The sequence below is a fragment of the Carya illinoinensis genome, chromosome 11 (genome assembly GCF_018687715.1).
Source record: "Carya illinoinensis cultivar Pawnee chromosome 11, C.illinoinensisPawnee_v1, whole genome shotgun sequence".
In the NCBI taxonomy this organism is placed as follows: domain Eukaryota; kingdom Viridiplantae; phylum Streptophyta; class Magnoliopsida; order Fagales; family Juglandaceae; genus Carya; species Carya illinoinensis.
In genome coordinates, this window is record NC_056762.1 from 3,251,746 (window position 1) to 3,271,277 (window position 19,532).

General features: G+C 32.7%; 1 protein-coding gene across 1 annotated transcript; it reads right to left on the reverse strand.

Moving 5' to 3' along the window:
* Nucleotides 1-481: 481 nt before the first annotated feature.
* LOC122281364 lies at nt 482-1,459 on the reverse strand. The gene has a single exon (XM_043092777.1). The coding sequence runs from the start codon at nt 1,457-1,459 to the stop codon at nt 482-484; it is 978 nt and encodes a 325-aa protein (XP_042948711.1).
* Nucleotides 1,460-19,532: the final 18,073 nt, after the last annotated feature.

A 19,532-nucleotide genomic window follows, 5' to 3' on the forward strand; every position in this document is an offset into this window, starting at 1 on the left:
GTCCACATCATCAGCATCATCTAGCACACGTTTCTGTGTTACATGCATCAGAAGTTTTTCCAGTATTTATAATATTATCAACATTTAGGTAGATTACATGTAGAAACATGCATATTGGTAGTTGCAACTCGAAAGAAACATTGCTCACTAATCAAGATCAGATCAAGAGAGAGTAAAGAGAATTTGAATAAAAATAGATGGGGCTGCCTCTAGGAGGGAATTATTGTGGCATGTATGAGATAATGTGTCTTGTCCATTTATGCCCACTAGTTCAACCCCAGCTGTAAGTAACTCCAACCTCACTCTTGGACCCCACTTTCCTCTCTCAACCCAATCTAGTGCCTCTTCCAACCTAGTCTGCATCACCCCAACTCCATGCTGGCCCATTCCATGACGACCCATTTCCTTTTCCAACCTTATTCTTCTTGTTCTGATGAGGATTTAACAGTACTCTACCAATGGGGGCTACTGAAATATTCTCTTATTCAATCTTCCAAGCATAAAGAAACAAGCAAAACTCAGAAGACCCACTTGTACTGTTGAACCCCTCTAATGAACCAGAACTCGCTGCTTGGGATGACAATGGTGTTGATGTCAATGAAGATGATAGTGGTGGTGATGATGAAGATGATACTGATGTGGATGACAGAATTGGCTTAAAAATAAACAATGCATGCCTTAAACCTGGGCTAAAGAGCCAGTCATGGACATCCCAATATACCTCTACTCTCATTTTGTTGATATGTATTGACTCGTTACCTCTAAATTTCCAATGAAGATGCTTGACATGAATGACTAAAAGTCCGTCAATTCTAATCTCCATCTCAGGCTCTATCCCGGTGAAAGGATTTCCATTGCTAATAATGTTCCCACCACCAGCACTACTGTTCTTGCACTCGATTGAGATTTCATGGAAGCTACTTTTCTCTTGGAATTTGACTCTTGTAGAGATCTTTTTCTTACCAAATATGTGTTCCTTCTTTGAAACCAATATGGGATCGATGAGTGCTGGCCTACAACCAGTCTTTTTGTAGGCATCCTTCTTCAGATCCCCAAGAAGAAGCACGACCTCTTCATCACAAACGACTGCAACATAGTAATCGGAGTTTGGCTCCGTTTCCCCATTGAACTTTGCAGCCTTAAGGTCCCAGAAGACATCAACAACTTTACTTTCAACTATAAAGCGTTTTGAACCTTGTTTTCTCCAGAAATACCATGGCTTCAGCTCAACTTTGCAGGTATACTGGCTTTCTCCGTCCGGACCCTGCACTGAAATTGAGAGGCCATGGAGTAGCAAGTTTTTGCACCATGTAATTGTGATTAAGCAGCACTGATCCGCGATCTTTGTACGGTATATGGACAAGAAAACACTCTGGCCTGACCTGGTTACAGCCGTGTGTTCATCGGATATTTTCTGGCTGGATGAGAAGCAAGCAGGAATTCCAATAGTGTCTTGCATGGCTGTTGAAAGATGATCGATTTATGGGTGAGGGTGAGATCTTTAACTAGTAAATGGGCAAAGCCCAGTTTAGAGCAAGAGGTGAGAGACCTCTAACATATATATGGAGAGTATGAGAGATCTTATTTACAGGCCGATGAATGGAGCCAGAGATGCTGCCAGAGCATTGATGGAATAAGAATAATATTTCCAAACTGGCGTCATAGACTGGCAGTGAGTGAGAGTGAGCAAAGAACAACCCTTTTTATATTCAATTTATCTGCACCTCTGCCCAACTTCTCTTGCCTGGATTTTAATTATAATTGTTTCTCATTTCTTTTGGCTTCCTTTATTTATTTATTTTAATCCCTGTGAATAACGATTTTTGAACCCGAGGTGGTTTTGCTTCTGCTACACTTAAAATACTTGCTTCCATGGATGGTTAAGAGCAGAGAATCCATTTTTCACCAGATTTGGTGTATAGATTTCTACAAACACAGCAGTACATTGGAGCATATGACAGCACATGTAGTGGGTAAAGGATGACCAGTCAAAACTAGATCAGAGAGAGAGAGAGAGAGTGAGAGATGCTGAAGAGTTTGGTACTCCAATGTAGTCTTCCTATTATTTATTAGCTTTCTACCTTTTTAACTTTTTCTTCAAAGATGTGAAGGACTGGAATCTACGGCTGTAGCAGCAGATATTGTCCAATTCTCCCTGTTCTGGAGTTTGGTTGACAATGAGATTTTATAGCTGGAGGAACCAGCAACCCTCAGTTTTGCAGGAAATTCCGAAAATCTAAACGGGAAAAAGTTCATCAATCAACGATGAATATGCCTTTCCAGTTCAAAAATGTGAGAAAAAGAAAAGAAAAAAAAAAAAAACTGTTCTAGTTGCAAAATAATTACAGAGATTTGACCATTTGCATTTCCTAGTTATGGGTCATTGGTCATTAATGGTCATGAAAGTCGGAGAATAATGTCAATTGGTAAGACATTTGTTTGCATTTATAGTCATACTTAATGATGTGTTGTCTTTTAAATATTTAATATTTTAATTGCCTCATTTAAATCTCATTTAAATATAAATATAGTTATGAGATGTATAAGGTAGTCGTTTTGAAAAAAGTAAAATTTATTATTAAAAAATTAATTTCTTTTCATATAAATCTGATATTTTTTCAATTTTTTTAAAGTAATTGCATTATATTTATACACTTACGACTGTAATTATTATTTTTTTTTAAAATATGATGTGTTAATTAATGCAATTAAAATTAATAAAATTTAAAGTAGACAATAGCATTACTCTTGTCTAATAACATAAGTCATAAGGAATTGAATTAAAGAAGCTAAAGCTAGCTAGATTTATTAGCTATACTATATAGTTCCAAATTATTTGCTTAATTTAGTAATTTTATAATTGTGGGCATCCAACTTGTATTTTGTTGCGTTTTTCAATAATTTATAATTTTAATAGGCCTACTATATGTATGATTTATGTTTTGTGTTTTTAGATAAACATTGGTACCAATTAAAATATGTGACAGAAACGTATGACATGACATGAGATGCATGTATATATATTAGTAGAAATACTTTGGGTCCGAATTCTGAGACTCAAAAAGTGTCTCGAATTTTTTTTTTGAACTTAATGATTAATAAAGTATTTTTTAATGATGTTAAAAATATTTTTTTTAAAAATATTTAAGAATATAAAAAATAAAATAAAAACTTGCCTTCTTTAGTGGCAATTTGGGCTACATCCCCCGGGGGATGTGGACTCATATATTATATTCTTTTCATTATTTAATAGTAACAGCAACAAAAACGTTATTAACAAAAAAAAAACTTCAATTTTGATAATAAATTACGGACATAGGCCGTGTTATTTGGCTAAAGAAATTATTATATGTTTATTTAAATAATCATAGTTCATTATGAGAAGATCATTATTTTACTATTTATATATAATAATAAATTAATTAATTTCTAATTATTTTTATCGGTTATAAACAATTTCGGCTAATGTATATTTATCTATTGAAGGAAAAATAAAAATGTTGCATTTTTAGTTTCGAAACTCTAAAGATAAAAAGACGAAATCAACAAAATCTCTATGTGCAGTCATTTTTATATATTTATTACGCATTTTATTAATATGATTGGCTGCATATCATATTTTTTTAATATAAAATAATTATTTTAGTTAATCACATAAATTAAGTATGTAAAAAATATGTAAAAGTGATTGTACATAACATAATTTTTTTTTTTTTTAAAGATAAAAATTAGGATAGATAGGGATAATCAGAAGTGATCTCCCTAGCTAGCTATCTGGACGTAATCACAGTAAATATCATACTCTAGCTTAGATCATGGTTTGTAGCTTGAAAGAGATTAATACAATAAAAGTTTCCGTTTACAAATTAAAATGCTTATTCATGACCAACCCATTACACATTCTTCTTTTGGTATTTGCCACTAAAATTAGGAGATGCCATATGTTTCATATATAATGTTCAAATTTCTTAAGTTGGCTATAGAATTTCTTATGTGAAAATTTATTTGCTCAATGATTTTAGAATGATTCATAGACCGGTAGAACATTTGCACTTTGATTAGCTTGTAAACTTTTCACTTTGTTGGTTTAAAAGAGGATGAGAATGAGAGGCCAAAGTAACAAAGACATACATGCTTGTAGATTCTAGACTTCTAATGGGCTCGACACGGTTGGAGCATTTTTACTTCATTTCCTCTTCTTTTTTTTTTCAAAAGCATCAGTTCAAATTTAGTGTATGTCATCAACAACCTTGTGAATGCCATTGTATAGAGCTATCTCAAACAAGTGTTGGTAGATTAAATTCTTGCATTGCCCTAAAAAGTTACTCAAAAATCAGTAAAGTCACGATCCTACATAACAGTATTAGTAAAGGCACTCTCCAGGTAGACCTTCATTTTTAATAAAAAATAGGTTAGCACTATTTGTTTGGTCTTAGCTTGAACACTTTCGTTTGGTCTTATTGCACTATTTGTAGGGGTGTGCATCCGGACCGGATTTTTTTCCGGTCCGGTCCGGAAATCCGGAATCCGGGTGAATCCGGGCGGTTATCCGCCCGGATTACACCCGGGCGGTTGAAGAAAACCCGGATCCGGTTACGGATCCGGTTTTATAACCCGGTTATCCGTAACCGGGTTATACAGTTTTTTTTTTTTTCTCTCTTTCGAAAACGACGCCGTTCCTGCTAGGTTTATGCATTTTCCTCTGTCGAGTCCTGTCGTCGTCTCCGAGTCACTCTGTCTCTCTTGAATCCTCTTCGTTCTTCAGACTCAAGTTCTCAACTCGTTACTGTGTCCATCTCTCGTCGCTTTTCTGTCGACTGTCACCGTCCCGAATCCTCTTCTCTCAACACTCGTCTCTCGTCTCTCGCTTCTTAAATCTCAAGTTTGTTGAATCCAAAACCCTAGCCGTGCGGTATGTTAATCTCTCTCTCTCTCTCTCTCTCTCTCTCTCTCTCTCTCTCTCTCTCTCTCTCTCTCTCTCAGTTTAGTTGGATTCCTTTTTTCTGTATTTTTGTTTGATTTTCACTTGGATATGTGTTTGATACTCGCTTGGGTTTGTTTGGGTTTGTGTTTGATGTTCTGGGTTTGGGTTTGATATTCCTTTTTTCCTTTTTTCTACATTTTGTGGTTTATATTATGCTTTTTTCTGCTGCTGAAGGTCATCTACTCATTTAGTTTATATTATGAATGGTATCATATTGTATAAAGGTTTGAGAGCAACCGACATGGGAAATTATGGTTTATACTATGGATTCTATTATTTCAGAACATGAGAAAATGACAGCCTTTCATTAAACAGCAAGTACTTGACATCGATTTTGTATTTCCTGGGAAAGTGTTGGTACTTGACATCCTTCTCAAACATTGCAGCAATACATTGCTCATTTAGAAATTTGTTTAAAATATCTATTTCAGTACCTAATTTTTGCAGTAGCACCTTCACCCCCATCCAATATCTTTCAGGATCTACACAAAGAATATCCATCGCCACTGGTTTCTGGGGCACAGTTTGTGTCTTGTTTTTCTCTTAAGCTAGTGGGGCACTCATGTTTTTCTCTTAAGTTAGATTGTTTTTCACAGATTTGGGGTTTTTTGGCTAGAATGTAACTACAATTTGTTTTGAAGGAGCTTGATCTCTATGCTAGTGAAATGCATGGGTTAAGTTTGAAAACTGTGGAATGCATTGTCTTTTGTAGTTTTGATTTGAGTTTTATTTGGCATGGTTCCTTGAACTGAATTGTTAAAAGCTTAAACCAGAGAATTTGGTCCTACATTATTGCATTAAGCTTTCAAATAACCCTTACATCTTACATGATCTTGTATTTATGTCTCTGTAATTGTATTTCTGTTTATCAAACTATTGGTGAGGTTTAGAGATAGGTTTTTGTAATTGATGTTGTATCTCTGTTTTCATTTTTCTGTTGTAGTTGATGCTGTTGGCAGCTTATGGAGACTCAATCCAGCAGAAAATTTCCCAAAATGCTCCACCAAATCTAGGTGAAAGAAATCAATTTTTTTCCCCCAATTCAAGATTCAAGATGTGAAGTGTATGAACAATGTATTAGTTTAATTAGTTGTAATGTATTATTATTTATTTTGTTCTTTGTAAATTTATGTTTTGTAAATTGATGTGAAGTGTATGAACAATGTATTAGTTTAATTAGTTGTAATGTATTATTATTTATTTTGTTCTTTGTAAATTTATGTTTTGTAAATTGATGTAACAACAATATTATCTAGTTTGCATTTTTATTTATTTTGTTCTTCAATTTATTTTTTTATAAAATTCTTTTAAAGAGTGTTTTAATTATTTTTTAAAAAAATCTGTGCAATTTAAATATGAAATCAGATTTTTTTTTAAAAAAAAAGTGCTATAATTTCTTTTTAAAGTTATAAAGATATTTTTAGAATTTTTATTTTTATTTTTTATACAAAACCCGGATTGAATCCGGGTATGACCCGGATATCCGGAATTTAAGTAAAAAAAACAGAAAAATCCGGATATCCGGTTACAATCCGGATATCCGGATTGAATCCGGTTATCCGCCCGGATTGAGTCCGGGTTCAATCCGGGCGGTTATCCGCCCGGATTTTGAAATCCGGATCCGGATCCGGTTATGACCGGATATCCGGATCCGGATCCGGATGCACACCCCTAACTATTTGTAGTGATTTTTCCTTCCATTTCAAAAGCACTATTTGTAGTATTTTTCTCCCTGCTCGCTTCACCTTTTATTGTTGGAAAAGCACTATTTGTAGTATTTTTTGGAGGCCAAGTGCTGGAAACAAATTCTGCAGAACTCATGAAAGCTGTTTAATCCATATTGTTTTTTAGATTTCGCATATGACAAATTCTAAAACATCATGTTAGAATGTCATCATTATCATCATCCATGTCTTCTTCATCATTTGCCAAATGTACTTTCCATTTTGCTTCTGTAAGGTATAAGCCACATTGAGACTCAAATACTGCAAGAAATCTAGGATAACCCTTCTTAGAATGTCCAAAGTACAACACAGAGGTACCTACATTTGTACATGTAACATTTTTAAATTATAGTGATTAAAATAGATTAATATGTTGTACATCTAATATTTTTTTATTTATGTATAAAATGACCAGGGATTACCATATTATAAGTATTTCAAGTAGGTAGATAGTAATCAAGAAATTGAGCTCCAAATTTGAGATAGAAATAATGAACTATTAAGGAAGGAGAAAGAGTTCAAGAAGATACTCGACGATATGGAAAAAATGAAGACTAAGTTCTGTAAGAGAGCGGATGAAATTGAAAAGAGAGAGATGGTGGTATCCAATAAAGAGATGGTGCTTTTGGGATAAGAAGTTGGAATAAGGCGTTCACACACACTACTTTGGATGCATTGGGCTTTTTTATTTCTAGTTGCATATTACTTGGTAGTATCTAAGTAGTTGCTGCAAGGTGTTAGTATCTTAGTATTGGAGTCTATTATTGATGTAGTATGTTCTTAGATTATACCCAAAGTTGGGATAAGAAGTTGGAATAAGGCGTTCACACACACTACTTTGGATGCATTGGGCTTTTTTATTTCTAGTTGCATATTACTTGGTAGTATCTAAGTAGTTGCTGCAAGGTGTTAGTATCTTAGTATTGGAGTCTATTATTGATGTAGTATGTTCTTAGATTATACCCAAAGTTGGTGCTAACTCGTAAAATATGTTGTATTGGGATTATATATAATGTATATGCTATGCTCGGATAGTTTAAAACATCAAATGTGAGACCTCATTTTTTACTTAAACAAATCTGGAATTGCACCAGAAATATGCATTGTATAGAGTCTGGAATTGCACCAGAAATATGCATTGTACTGAATCTTGAATTGCACAAGATATATGCATTATACTGGAAATCTAAAATTGCGGTAGAGATGATTGTGCATTGGTTCGACCATGCTCTCTCAGAGCTAATGTCTCAAAATATGCCCAGAATGTGAGAGCTTTTGATTAGGTGGGGAGTGAAATATACTCATCTCACCAAAAATACATTAAAAGCACAGAAGTCTTTGAAATATACTCATCCCACCAAAAACACAAATGCCACCCATTAAATCCCTGGAATACAATCTTATCCCCACAAAAAATACATTAAATGCACAAAAGTCCTTGGAATACATCCATTCCACATTGAATGTATTAAATACATAAAACACAATACACAATACTACAAATACAAAAAATAAGTCCTTGAATTATCATTGCAGCAGTTGTGATTCATCTAATCCAAAATCCATCGGTTGTGATACATCCAACCCAATTTGCATCTGTAAACAATAGCCCAGGATATTCATGTCTTGTTGATATTTAGCATTAAAATATCAAAAAAGTTGGGATACACTTACACTTTCTTGATTTTAAATCACTGTTTCTCGAATCTGGGTTCCATTAATGTCAAAAACTGTACTTTCTGGAACAACCTGCCAAGAAATACTCATAAAAACACAACCAACCATCGGAATTCAAATATTAAAATATACTTATTAATATACCTGCATGTGTCCAGCATTGGTGATATCCATCTCTGAATGGCCAAATAAAGATCTCCCTATGTCCACGACTAGTATATCGCCTTCATCTCGCTAATATCATCCATAACAAATAAGAAAACAAAGTTATCATATTTGCATTTATAAAATAAAAATAAAAATGTCATATTAAATATCTGTACCTCTTTGTGTTTCCTTTTTTCTAATGCTTTTCTCGCTTTTGTTTTGACTTTCCACATGTCTTTCTCCATCTTAGATGCTCTCTTTAGTGATAGGGGTCTGTCTTTCCCTCGCACAATATGTGGACTGAGTACTTTCTTAGAACTACCACCTGTAGTTGTGTCCTTTGCCGTCAACCCAACATTGGAACCCATTTGGGTCATCGATGATTGATTGGCACGATACAAATCAATCATTGCATATAACTTAACTTTCGCATCCTGAGTATGCTCTTTCGAACCTGCGGTAAGAGTAATCATCTGATAATAGATATTCAACATCTCTGAATATCTATTAGAATCTGCCTATTGTTCCCCTGCATCATAGCTACTATGGACCAACGTGTATTGCCTTCTGATATCATTCCTCCATTAATTTAAAATGTACTTATATGGCAAAAATTTAATCTCGTTACATTTGAATATGACCAAAATGTGCCTACACAATATCCCCCTCATTTGGAATAATCTACAAGAATACTTTGTAGCTGAATCTTTCTCACTAAAGTCCACAGAATATGTAACCAGCTTACTGAACTCTGCCAAATGAAATTCATCCACTACCATAAAGGTCTTTACTACATCATCACTCTTATATAACTTTGGATTAATATCGATCATGACGGTAACTTGCTGCTGTACTTCATTGAATTTAAAATTCGTGTACAAATCTTGAAACTTCTTCTCAATTTGAGATCTAGATATGCATGTGGCTATGATACTAAATGAGTGGAAGTCCGTAGTATTTTCATTTTCAATTTTTTTTTTCAACGCGTTATCAAATTGGTCAACAAACTCTTTCAGATTTGTCTTAGCATGAACATATCTGTCAAAAAAGGCATTCATGCTCTCGCTCTATTGCGTTGTACTCATTCCAGCCAAAAAGTACTCTTTCAAGAATGCTAGAATCCAGTGCTCACACTCAGCATATAAACTTTGCAACCATACATTCTCATGCAAATTGTATGTGGTAATTAACTTATCTCAACTTGTCTAAACTCTTCAACACTTTGAGTGTCATAAACACACTTCATCAACGCATTCTTCATCCCAGTTTTATAGGAACCATAGGAGCCAAGCTTTTCAAGGACTTTCTTTAGTATATGCCGCATGCAAAATCTATGTCGGATCTTTGGAAAAACAATAGCAATTGTATTTTTTATCGCTCTATCTTGGTTAGTGATAACAGCTTTCAGATCTATATCATCCATAAATTGCAACCATGTCTAGAATAACTACACAAAAGTCTCTGTATCCTCACTGAAAATCAAGTATGCTCCCAACAGAATTGACTGTCCATGGTGGCTTACACCAACAAATGGTGCAAATGGCATCCCACCAGGTATGTGGTGTCGAATATGACTACGTCACCAAAATATTGGTAGGCTGATCTACTGCAGGAGTCTGCCCAAAAGAAATTTTTTAATCTCCCGTCATCATCTAAATCCATCAAGGCAAAGAACCTAGGATTTTTGTACTGCATCTTATAGAAATACTCTCGAAGCACACTAGCACCACTTGTACCAAGTCATAGATATCTTACGTTGTCAATGTAATTACGATAATCCTTTTCCAAAAATGGGAGGTTCTCAAATCCGCCCGTACCAACAACAAAAGATCCAAATCTCTTATTCATTCGGATACCAGTCAAATCATTAGTATTTAGGACTCTTTTTACGGAGTCACTCACTTCTCTATTACATTGAAAGAAGCAGGATTTCTTTGGACTAAGGTCGTGGTTATAGATATTATGAACTGTAGTCAACCGAAATTTTCCATCAGACTTTAAGGCATTAATTTTTACCTTACATTGCATCTTTCCTGTCGGACGTGGGTTGGCGACATTGAAAATCCTATTATGGGCCTTCCCACTACGAGCACAAGTAAGGGTGACATACCTAACAATCTCATTTTCTCCCATCTCAATCCTTTTTTTCATCACTCTAAACCTGCATTGCTTATCATATTGCTTATAATAACTCATTAAATCTTCAAAGGAATTAAATTCAATCCCCAACTTTGGCTCCTTAATCATATCATCACTATCCTTTTCAACATTTTGAGATGTCACGGCACTACCATCCTTAGTTTCCCGTGGAAGTGATCTATCCTCATAACTTTCTTCAAATCTAGAAGATGTACATGGTGCTTCAGTTTCTCCACCATGGGGTCTATTTTCCTCTTAACCAACTATTCTGCTTGAAGCGAAACTACATGATGTTAGTGTAGATGGGTGTTCTTTCCCGTTTCACATGCCGAGAGAGAGCCAAATGCAAATAATGGAGCCAAATACAAATAATGGATCTGAAGAGTAAAAATGCAAATAAGGGAGTAAAGAAATATGGGCTTTAGATATTCCTCTACACAAGTGTAGAATAGCTAGGAAAACCAAATTTAGAGAAACTTTAGAATTATTTAAAAATAAAAAACTACACCTTCTTTAACAGTGAAAATTGAAACCCTTATCAAAATGGAAAAAAACAAAACATAGATGACTACAAATAGATGACAAATAATACGTATTATTTTGCAGGGAAATATGTAGATCCCAGCTTTAATCTAAGAGGGTTTTTCTACATTTGAACAATATGAGATCTAAATACTAATATTTTCCAGCATGTTGAAATGATCATCTATGCAAGAGAACTCATAGACCTTTAGGATATTATGTGTTGTGAATGCAAGAATGGGTTTCAATTCAAAACATGACATACAAGACTTAATACGTGAGACAATCACTTCCCAGTCCACACTTAATAGAGAGATCCAACAAAAATTACATAATAGAAAGTTGAAAAAATGAGGGTAGTTGTTGGGGTCCTTGAGAGAATGATGAGGAAAAATAATTGAAGATACAAAGACAATAAAGATTGGTTAAGAAAAAGGTAGTGTTCGTGGTGGATGGGGGTTTCCCAAGCTCAACTTTAACTGAGATGCTTGCCAATGACAGATCCACTCCCAGAAAAAATTTAAAACGAAATCTGATGGAAAAGTGAAGAATCTCTCAAAAAATATTCGAAAGACTTGGTAATTTTGAAGAACCGAATCACACCATTAAACATCAAAAACTGTTCGGAAGACTTGGTTCTTGAAACTCGGGAGAAGACGACACACGATGAAGAAGACTCTTCTTGGTGAACCGAATCACACCATTAAACATTCAAAAATATTCAGAAGATTTAGTTCTTGAAGCTCCGGAGAAGACGACGCGCGATGAAGAAGACTCTCTGGTTTCACATTTCATTTCCTATTCACGCATTTCATTTCACTTTTCCCGCTTACGTTTTGGTTTGTTTTTTTTTTTTTAATTTAAAAGCCATGCCAGCCATGCTTATGTTTTGGGTTTTTTTTTTTTAATTTAAAAGCCACGTAAACCGCAAGGACGGGGATGCAGGCCGGTTGTACGTAGACTATTGATACACAAATCATCTGCAGGTTTCGAAATCTTTGACCAGCTGGTGTTTGTCAATATTAAACTAATTATCACTCGAATTTTCCTTATTAAATGTTTTATTTGATGATCTTGATGCATGGGCTTCAGCTACTTGGAGTACTTGGGCCCTAGCTAGCTAGCTAGCTAGGCTGCAATAAAAGCAGCCTGTGTTTCCTTGCTATTTACTTTGAACAATGTTCATATCAAAATCCAGATAATTATAAGTTATTTATTAGGTATTGTTTTCTCTCAGATGGAGATCGAGTACAAATTAAGGTTGGAAAGTTCAGTACTCAGATTCAACATGGGTATTAATTATCTTATTTGTCAGTCTCTGATCATGATGCATGTGGCTCCACGCACGCAATGCAGGAGCAATATCAAATTTAAGAGGCCCTCTCACGCGTGCATTGGCCATTATATACATATATATATATATATATATATATATTATAGGAGTCGATCGATAATATATAACTTCTTTAGAGGATGATGTTTATATATATGGTTTTATATATATAATCGATCTCATGCTCATTATATATATAAGTTTCTCAGTATGGGAAGGAATTAATTATTAGTTATACGTAGGTTCCTGAGAACTAATTAGTTTTATATATATATATATACACATATATATATAAAATCCCGGAGCAGTAGCATGGCATTGTGATGTATATATCTTAAAACTTTCTAAAATAGGAGATTAATTCTGTATTATAGATACTCCTAGCTCTCAGGAAATTATAACAAAAAAAAAAAATTAAAACAAAACCGGAAGAAAAAAGAGGAAGGCCGAAAATCAAGATGATCATGAGGAAGAAAACCTATGCACAATTAATGTGTGTGTGTGTATATATATATATATAAGCAGCATAGGGGGGTAGAGAATATACGAGACGGTACTGAACTTTAGCATTTATTTGTATTTTATGTGTTGGATTGTACGTGGAGCCTGGTTTGTGAGTAGAAAATCGAGAAATAGAGAGCTCACTCGACCTAACGCTCAATTGAAGCTCATCTCATGAGTTTGCTCAGGTGAGCTCAACAGTGGACTCAAAGTGAGACACAAACCCTAGTGTTCACTCAAATTGCAATCAACATGCATTACTTGTTGCGCTCGAGATGTTGATTGGATGTTTGCTCAAGATGTACCGAGCAAATGACCCAATTTTTGCCAGATTAGGGGTTTTAGTGCCATTTCTATATATATGTCATATTTTGACTTTATTGTGCAGGATTTCAACAGTTTTTAGTGAGAACAAAAGATGCAAAGTGTGAGTGTATATTATGAGAGAGAAAAAGTCTTAGAGAGTGTGAGTTGAGATTGAGTGATTGTAATATGTTCTGAATTAATAAAAATCCTACAGTTCTATAGGTACTGTAGGCACATTATTGAATCACGTACATAAATTGTATGTGTCGTGTGATTGCTTGGTCGTTGTTTTAATTTGTTTTTTTATTGTTGGTATGTGTTTAGCACAACATAATGATCTTCAATTAATTAGACTTCGAGAGAAAATCTTGGGTGGTGGCCATCTTTTTACTAAATTAGTTAATTACATGTATATAACTAAAGATAAATTATACACTTTGCACCTTCAAACTGAATTTGTACCAACTCTTCTATAACCCATAACTCATTAATTATATAATTGATCAAAGAAGGCAATTAACAATAATTAAGAAGGCCGTGATATATAATATATACTAAGTTATTTTTTTTTTAGTGTGCTGGAATATTTTCCTTTTCATTATCTCCTCTCTTTTTTTTTTTTTTTTTTTCCCTTTTTGATCACTCATTGACGATATTTTTGAAAGTTTTTTTTTTTCTCGTTAAATATGTCTCTTTTCCAAAAGCAAGCTGATCTATGAATATTCTTGATAACTATTTTCTTGTAGAGCCCAAATTATATTTTATTTGTTGACTTTGGAAAGTAAATCATTCTTAAAAATTTTATAATTTTTCTTATGATAATTTATGTGACATTGATGATCAGTTTCTAACTGATCACTCTTTGATTGTGGATACAAATTACAAGAGAAATTGTTGTGAAATTTAGAAAAAACTCAGTACTTAATATTGAGGGTTTTCAGAATCAAAGAAAACATTGATCATCAGTTCCATTTTGATAGTTGATTGAGTTGAAAATAGAAATATATTAATAAAAAATTAATTATTTTGTGTCTTTTCTTTTGTTTATATCTACTTTGTTAATTGTTAACACCAAATGAATACAAGTCTATTTTCAATATAATAATTTCATATTAAATATTTAGTATTTTAAATTAGTAATGCCTGTCTTTCTCCAAATAATGGCCAAAGGATAGGGTGATATATAACGCTTTGCAGATATATATTCAACCAACATAAAAGCATTGCATCTTGAACACCAATTAGAAAGTGAGAAGGGCCAAGCTTTCCTGTTTGAGGGACAAAATGAATTCATGATCTAAGAAGCAATATTATTATGCAGCAGATTGATAGGTACGTAGTGGGAGATCAAATAATGTACCAGAAAAAGATAATGGTGGGGCTGGCATGCTGTGATAAGCTGGGATGTATATCTCTTTTAACTTCTGTAATGATTTAATTTCTTGGTGTTCCCAGAATGTTGAGGTGGTTGAAAGAGATGAGGCTGGCTAGGGTTCCAAGGAGACAGATACAGTGCAAAACTGTTAAATTTCATGTGATCATGTTCAAATTAAGTTAGTTAATTTACAGATGTTCATATGATCTTGCCAATGCATGCAGAAGCAGAAGCAGCTTGTTTTCTGCACCAAATATTACGTGGACGTCTGACCTGTACTCGTTGCCCTGCATGGGGTCCTTTGCTTTGCTGATGGTCTATTGTTCTTAGCATTTATATATATATATATATTATATAGGAGGAAGAGCGAGCAAAGATAATATTGATAGATACTGATCATACATCAGGCGATAGATTGATCATTATATATTCATTGAATTTCTTTGCTAAGGCAGAGGGGTACGTACTTACATGATTAGTGTATTGAAATTTGTAAGTTGCCATTAATTTGCACCAAACCTTTTTGTTGTGGGATCACTGTGATTATTAAATGATTTTGTAACTCACGTGTAAGTAGCATTTAAAACTCAAAAATAGTGTCGAGATCTTATACAATAATTATTAATGTCGATTTTCATTCGAATTGTCAACTATTTTTCATTGCTTTTTTCTTTAAGAGTAATATTGTTATATACAGTCATTTTTGAGTAATCTCTTCATACTTTATTGATGTGATTAGCTACATCAATTTCTTTTAATATACAACCAATTACATTAATGAAATGTAAAAAGGAATACGTAAAAGTAATTGCACATAATTTTTTTTTTCTCCAATATATTGTTTAGATAGGAAGAAGAAATGCAACTTGATAATTGTTGTTCATGGGGTTTAACCTAGCTTGCAATTGGAATAGGTATTATGTTATAAAGAGCTAGGATAGGCCGGTTATACCCAATACATTTTGGAAACAATACTTCTTTTAATGAAAAAAATAGGATATAATTTGATTATATAAGAGAAATATTATTCTAGTCACAAAGTGATTACATAAAAGTAATTTCATAAATTAATGTACGTGTCAAGGATACGTTACCATAATCATCTCCTTAATATTTGGCTTGAGACATTGTCCTTAATTCTAAGAGTTTACTTGTACAGTTTATTCTATCCATTTATATATATTGTAATTATCAATATATAAATGAATATACTCACCATGATAATGTGTGGTGATTTTGCAAACCTTTACATAGTATTAGAGCTAGGTGATATGGTCTGTCAAATTATAAAATTAATTTTATTATAAAATCAATCTAACAAATCATATAAAATTATATTAATTTATAAAATTATTTTTATATAATTCATTTGGAATTTGATAGCAATCCTCGTAATATAATATGCATGCCCGCCCCCACTTTAGTACGTACGTAGTTTTTATACGCAATCTCGAGAATATATATGGGTTATCAGCTTAATTTCAGACTTGCAGGATCCGGATCATCATGATCATCAGCCCATTTAAAAATATGGATAGCCGGGGGGGACCAGTTTCCATTCTAAGCTAGCTCTGTATTGAAGGACAAACATTTGATCAAATGAAACTATTCTTAGATCATATTAAAAAAAAAAAAAAAAAAAAAACTATTCTCATTTATATTAATTGACATTTACTTTTGTGTATATTCTTTTATCATTTTATATTTCATGATATAATATCAAATATTTGAAAATGAAAGTAATCATTTTTTACACATTTAAAAGAAAATAATTAAAATACAATAATTAAAAAGTGTTATAAAACTAAAAGAGAAATGATATTGTAAGAGAAATAGTTGTTATTCAATAATGAAAACCTTGAACTTATATAAGTGAATGATACTCATATATAGGAGTATAAATACAATTTATGTATAGCTTAAGTCATAATTGACGGATAAGGAAAGTCATAATTGAAGGCTAAAGGTGGTCATAATTGACGGTTAAGAACGGTACTCATAATTGACTGCTAAGGGGGGTTATAATTTATGGCTAAAGGTGGTCATACAAGTTGATTTATAACACTCCTCCTTTGGATGACCATACATAAAGAATATGCCTCGTCAAAATCTTGCCAAGGAAAAATCCTGTGGAAAAAAAACTAATGGCGAAATAAAAAGAATACAGTATTCATGTGTACCACCAAACGTTTTAAGATTGCCTCATTAAAACCTTACAAAGGAAAACCCAATGGAAAAAAACCTTAGCGAAGGAAAAAGAATACACTCAGCACTGGTTTTCAAAACATTTACTCCACCTAAAAAGTGCATTATGATAGGTTTTGAAGTCTTCGTATTCCAATGTTCTACATGAAAATCTTTTTAAATGTTACAGTCGGTAATGCTTTAATGAATAAATTTGCCAAATTATCACTTGACCGTATCTGCTTGACATTAATTTTACTTTTCTCCTCATGAATTGCGATGGTCTCTGAGTGATTTGAAGAGGTAGTAGATAGTGTTTGCTTGACAGATCTCCATGATATAGCAGAATTTTCATAAGTAAATACATATCCAGTTTGAGATCTATCTCTATATGGATTTGAAAGATAGCCTGCATCCACACATCTAACTAATTGTGGACTTGATCCATATTGATAAAATAATTTCATATCAATCATACCTTACAGGTAACGAATGACATGTTTAATACAATTCCAATGTCTTCAAGTTGGTGCGGAACTATATCTTACAAGTAAATTAACTGAAAATGCAATATCAGACCGAATGCAATTTGCAATATACATCAGGACTCCAATTGCATTGAGATAAGGTACTTCAGGATCAAAAATTTCTTAATCATCTTCACAAAGATGAAATGGATCTTTCTACAAATTAAGTGATCGAACAACCATTGAAATTGTTTCTTTCTATTTTGGCCAATATTTTTACATCGGTATTCTTCGACAGTTCTTGACTCACTTTCTTCATTACTTCTGATAATGTCAAGTGTCATCTTATATGAAAATATATTATCGACAACGGTTTTATTTCTATCCAGAATTTCTCCAATACTCATGAAATGTATTGAGATCTCGTTATTTTCAGGTACATGTTCCTCTCCAAGGGAAGACATTTCATGAAAAATTTCTTTAAGAGGTACTATTCAGTAGTTTTCCTCTTTAAGAGGATTATTCTGTAGGAGATACTCTTCAAGAATTTTTATTATGAGAGAATTTTATATAGAAAGTTTGGATGGATCTTATTGTTTGTTTTGTGGGTACGGCCTCTTCAGGAGCACCAATTTCTTTTTTTTTTTGGTGCTTTTCTCTTTTGAAATATTTTATCTTTTATATCAATAGGTCTTTCACGCTTTTAGACATATTTATGTTTATTAGACTATTAAATTTCTTAATTGTCTTACGAGGACTTCAATCCTCGTTGGAATTTTAGCAATTAGAATATGAGACATTTTTATCTTATTGCATCAATAAATTAATCATCATCTGAACTTCTAGTTCACCTATGATAATCAAGATAACGTCGAATTATTTCATTTTATTTGCTTCAAGTAAATTTTTCTTTCCGCTCATGGTGGGAAGATTTTATAGTAAAAAAATATTTAGGTTCTTTTATAGACGTCCATATGAAAATTATTTAACTTATTGTAATTAATTTCGAATGATCAAGTTAATCATGAAAAACATAGAAATATTTTGAATCATATCACTTTTGATGCATCATAATATTTGATTCAATAGTTGTATAATATCATCTCAAAGAGAAAGTTGGTAGTTTTTTCAATACGAGTTTCTGGCCCAAAATCATGAAAATATTACAAAGATATTCATTACCACGTCCAAGCTCTTGGTTTTTTTGAAAAAAAAAATGCACCATTTGCTTCTATGAATGATAAAATCCAATACTATTCACTTCAGGAAATGATGTGGAACTAGTAGGATGTGACTAATGATTTCTTAATAAAAACTCATTATTTTGCTCAACCACTAGAAGATAAGATATAAGTTTAAAATATCTTATGAACTTTCGCACTCGATATTGCTACTTCAGAAGCACACTCGAGACATTCATTTTAAACAAATATTCTTTAGTAACTTTTCTCTATACAATTTCAATTATGCAACTTCAGGTGCATTAATCATAATGAGCTTTTGGAAGGATCCCGATCTTTTGGTACATGTTTCACTCTTTTAAACTATTTTACAGAATCAATAGATCTTTTATTATAAGGTACTCAATAAAATTATTGATTTAAGGCGATCCTTCATGGATGCTTTATTTCTATTCCAAAATGAATCTTATCATTAATAATTTATAACAAGTATAAAAAAAAAAAAAAAAAAAAAAAAAAAAACTTGTATATAAACTATGTGAATAAAAATTGACCACAGATATAACTGAAAAAAAAAATTTATGAGAATATTAATTCACCATAGATATAACTAAAATGTAAATTAAGGGAATAAACGTAAAATTTTATCAAGTAATAATAAGAAATATAATTTTTAATATTTACTTTGGAGATTGCAAATAATATATTAAAAAATTTACTTAAAATAGAAGACCACTAGCTTCAAAATCAACAAAGTCTCATGTTGATAACGTGTTATGAAGCTAAAAGAGAAATGATATTATAAGAGAAAGAGTTGTTATTCAATAATGAAAATCTTGAACTTATACAAGTGAATGATACCCATATATATAGGAGTACAAATGAGGTTTATGTATAACTTAAGTCATAATTGGCGGCTTAGGGAAGTTATAATTGAAGGTTAATAGCGGCCATAATTGATGGCTAAAGACGATCATAATTAATGGCTAAAA

What these genes read in the sequence shown, in the direction of transcription:
- LOC122281364 (XM_043092777.1), bottom strand. Translation starts at nt 1,459, where the DNA reads ATGCAAGACACTATTGGAATTCCTGCTTGCTTCTCATCCAGCCAGAAA.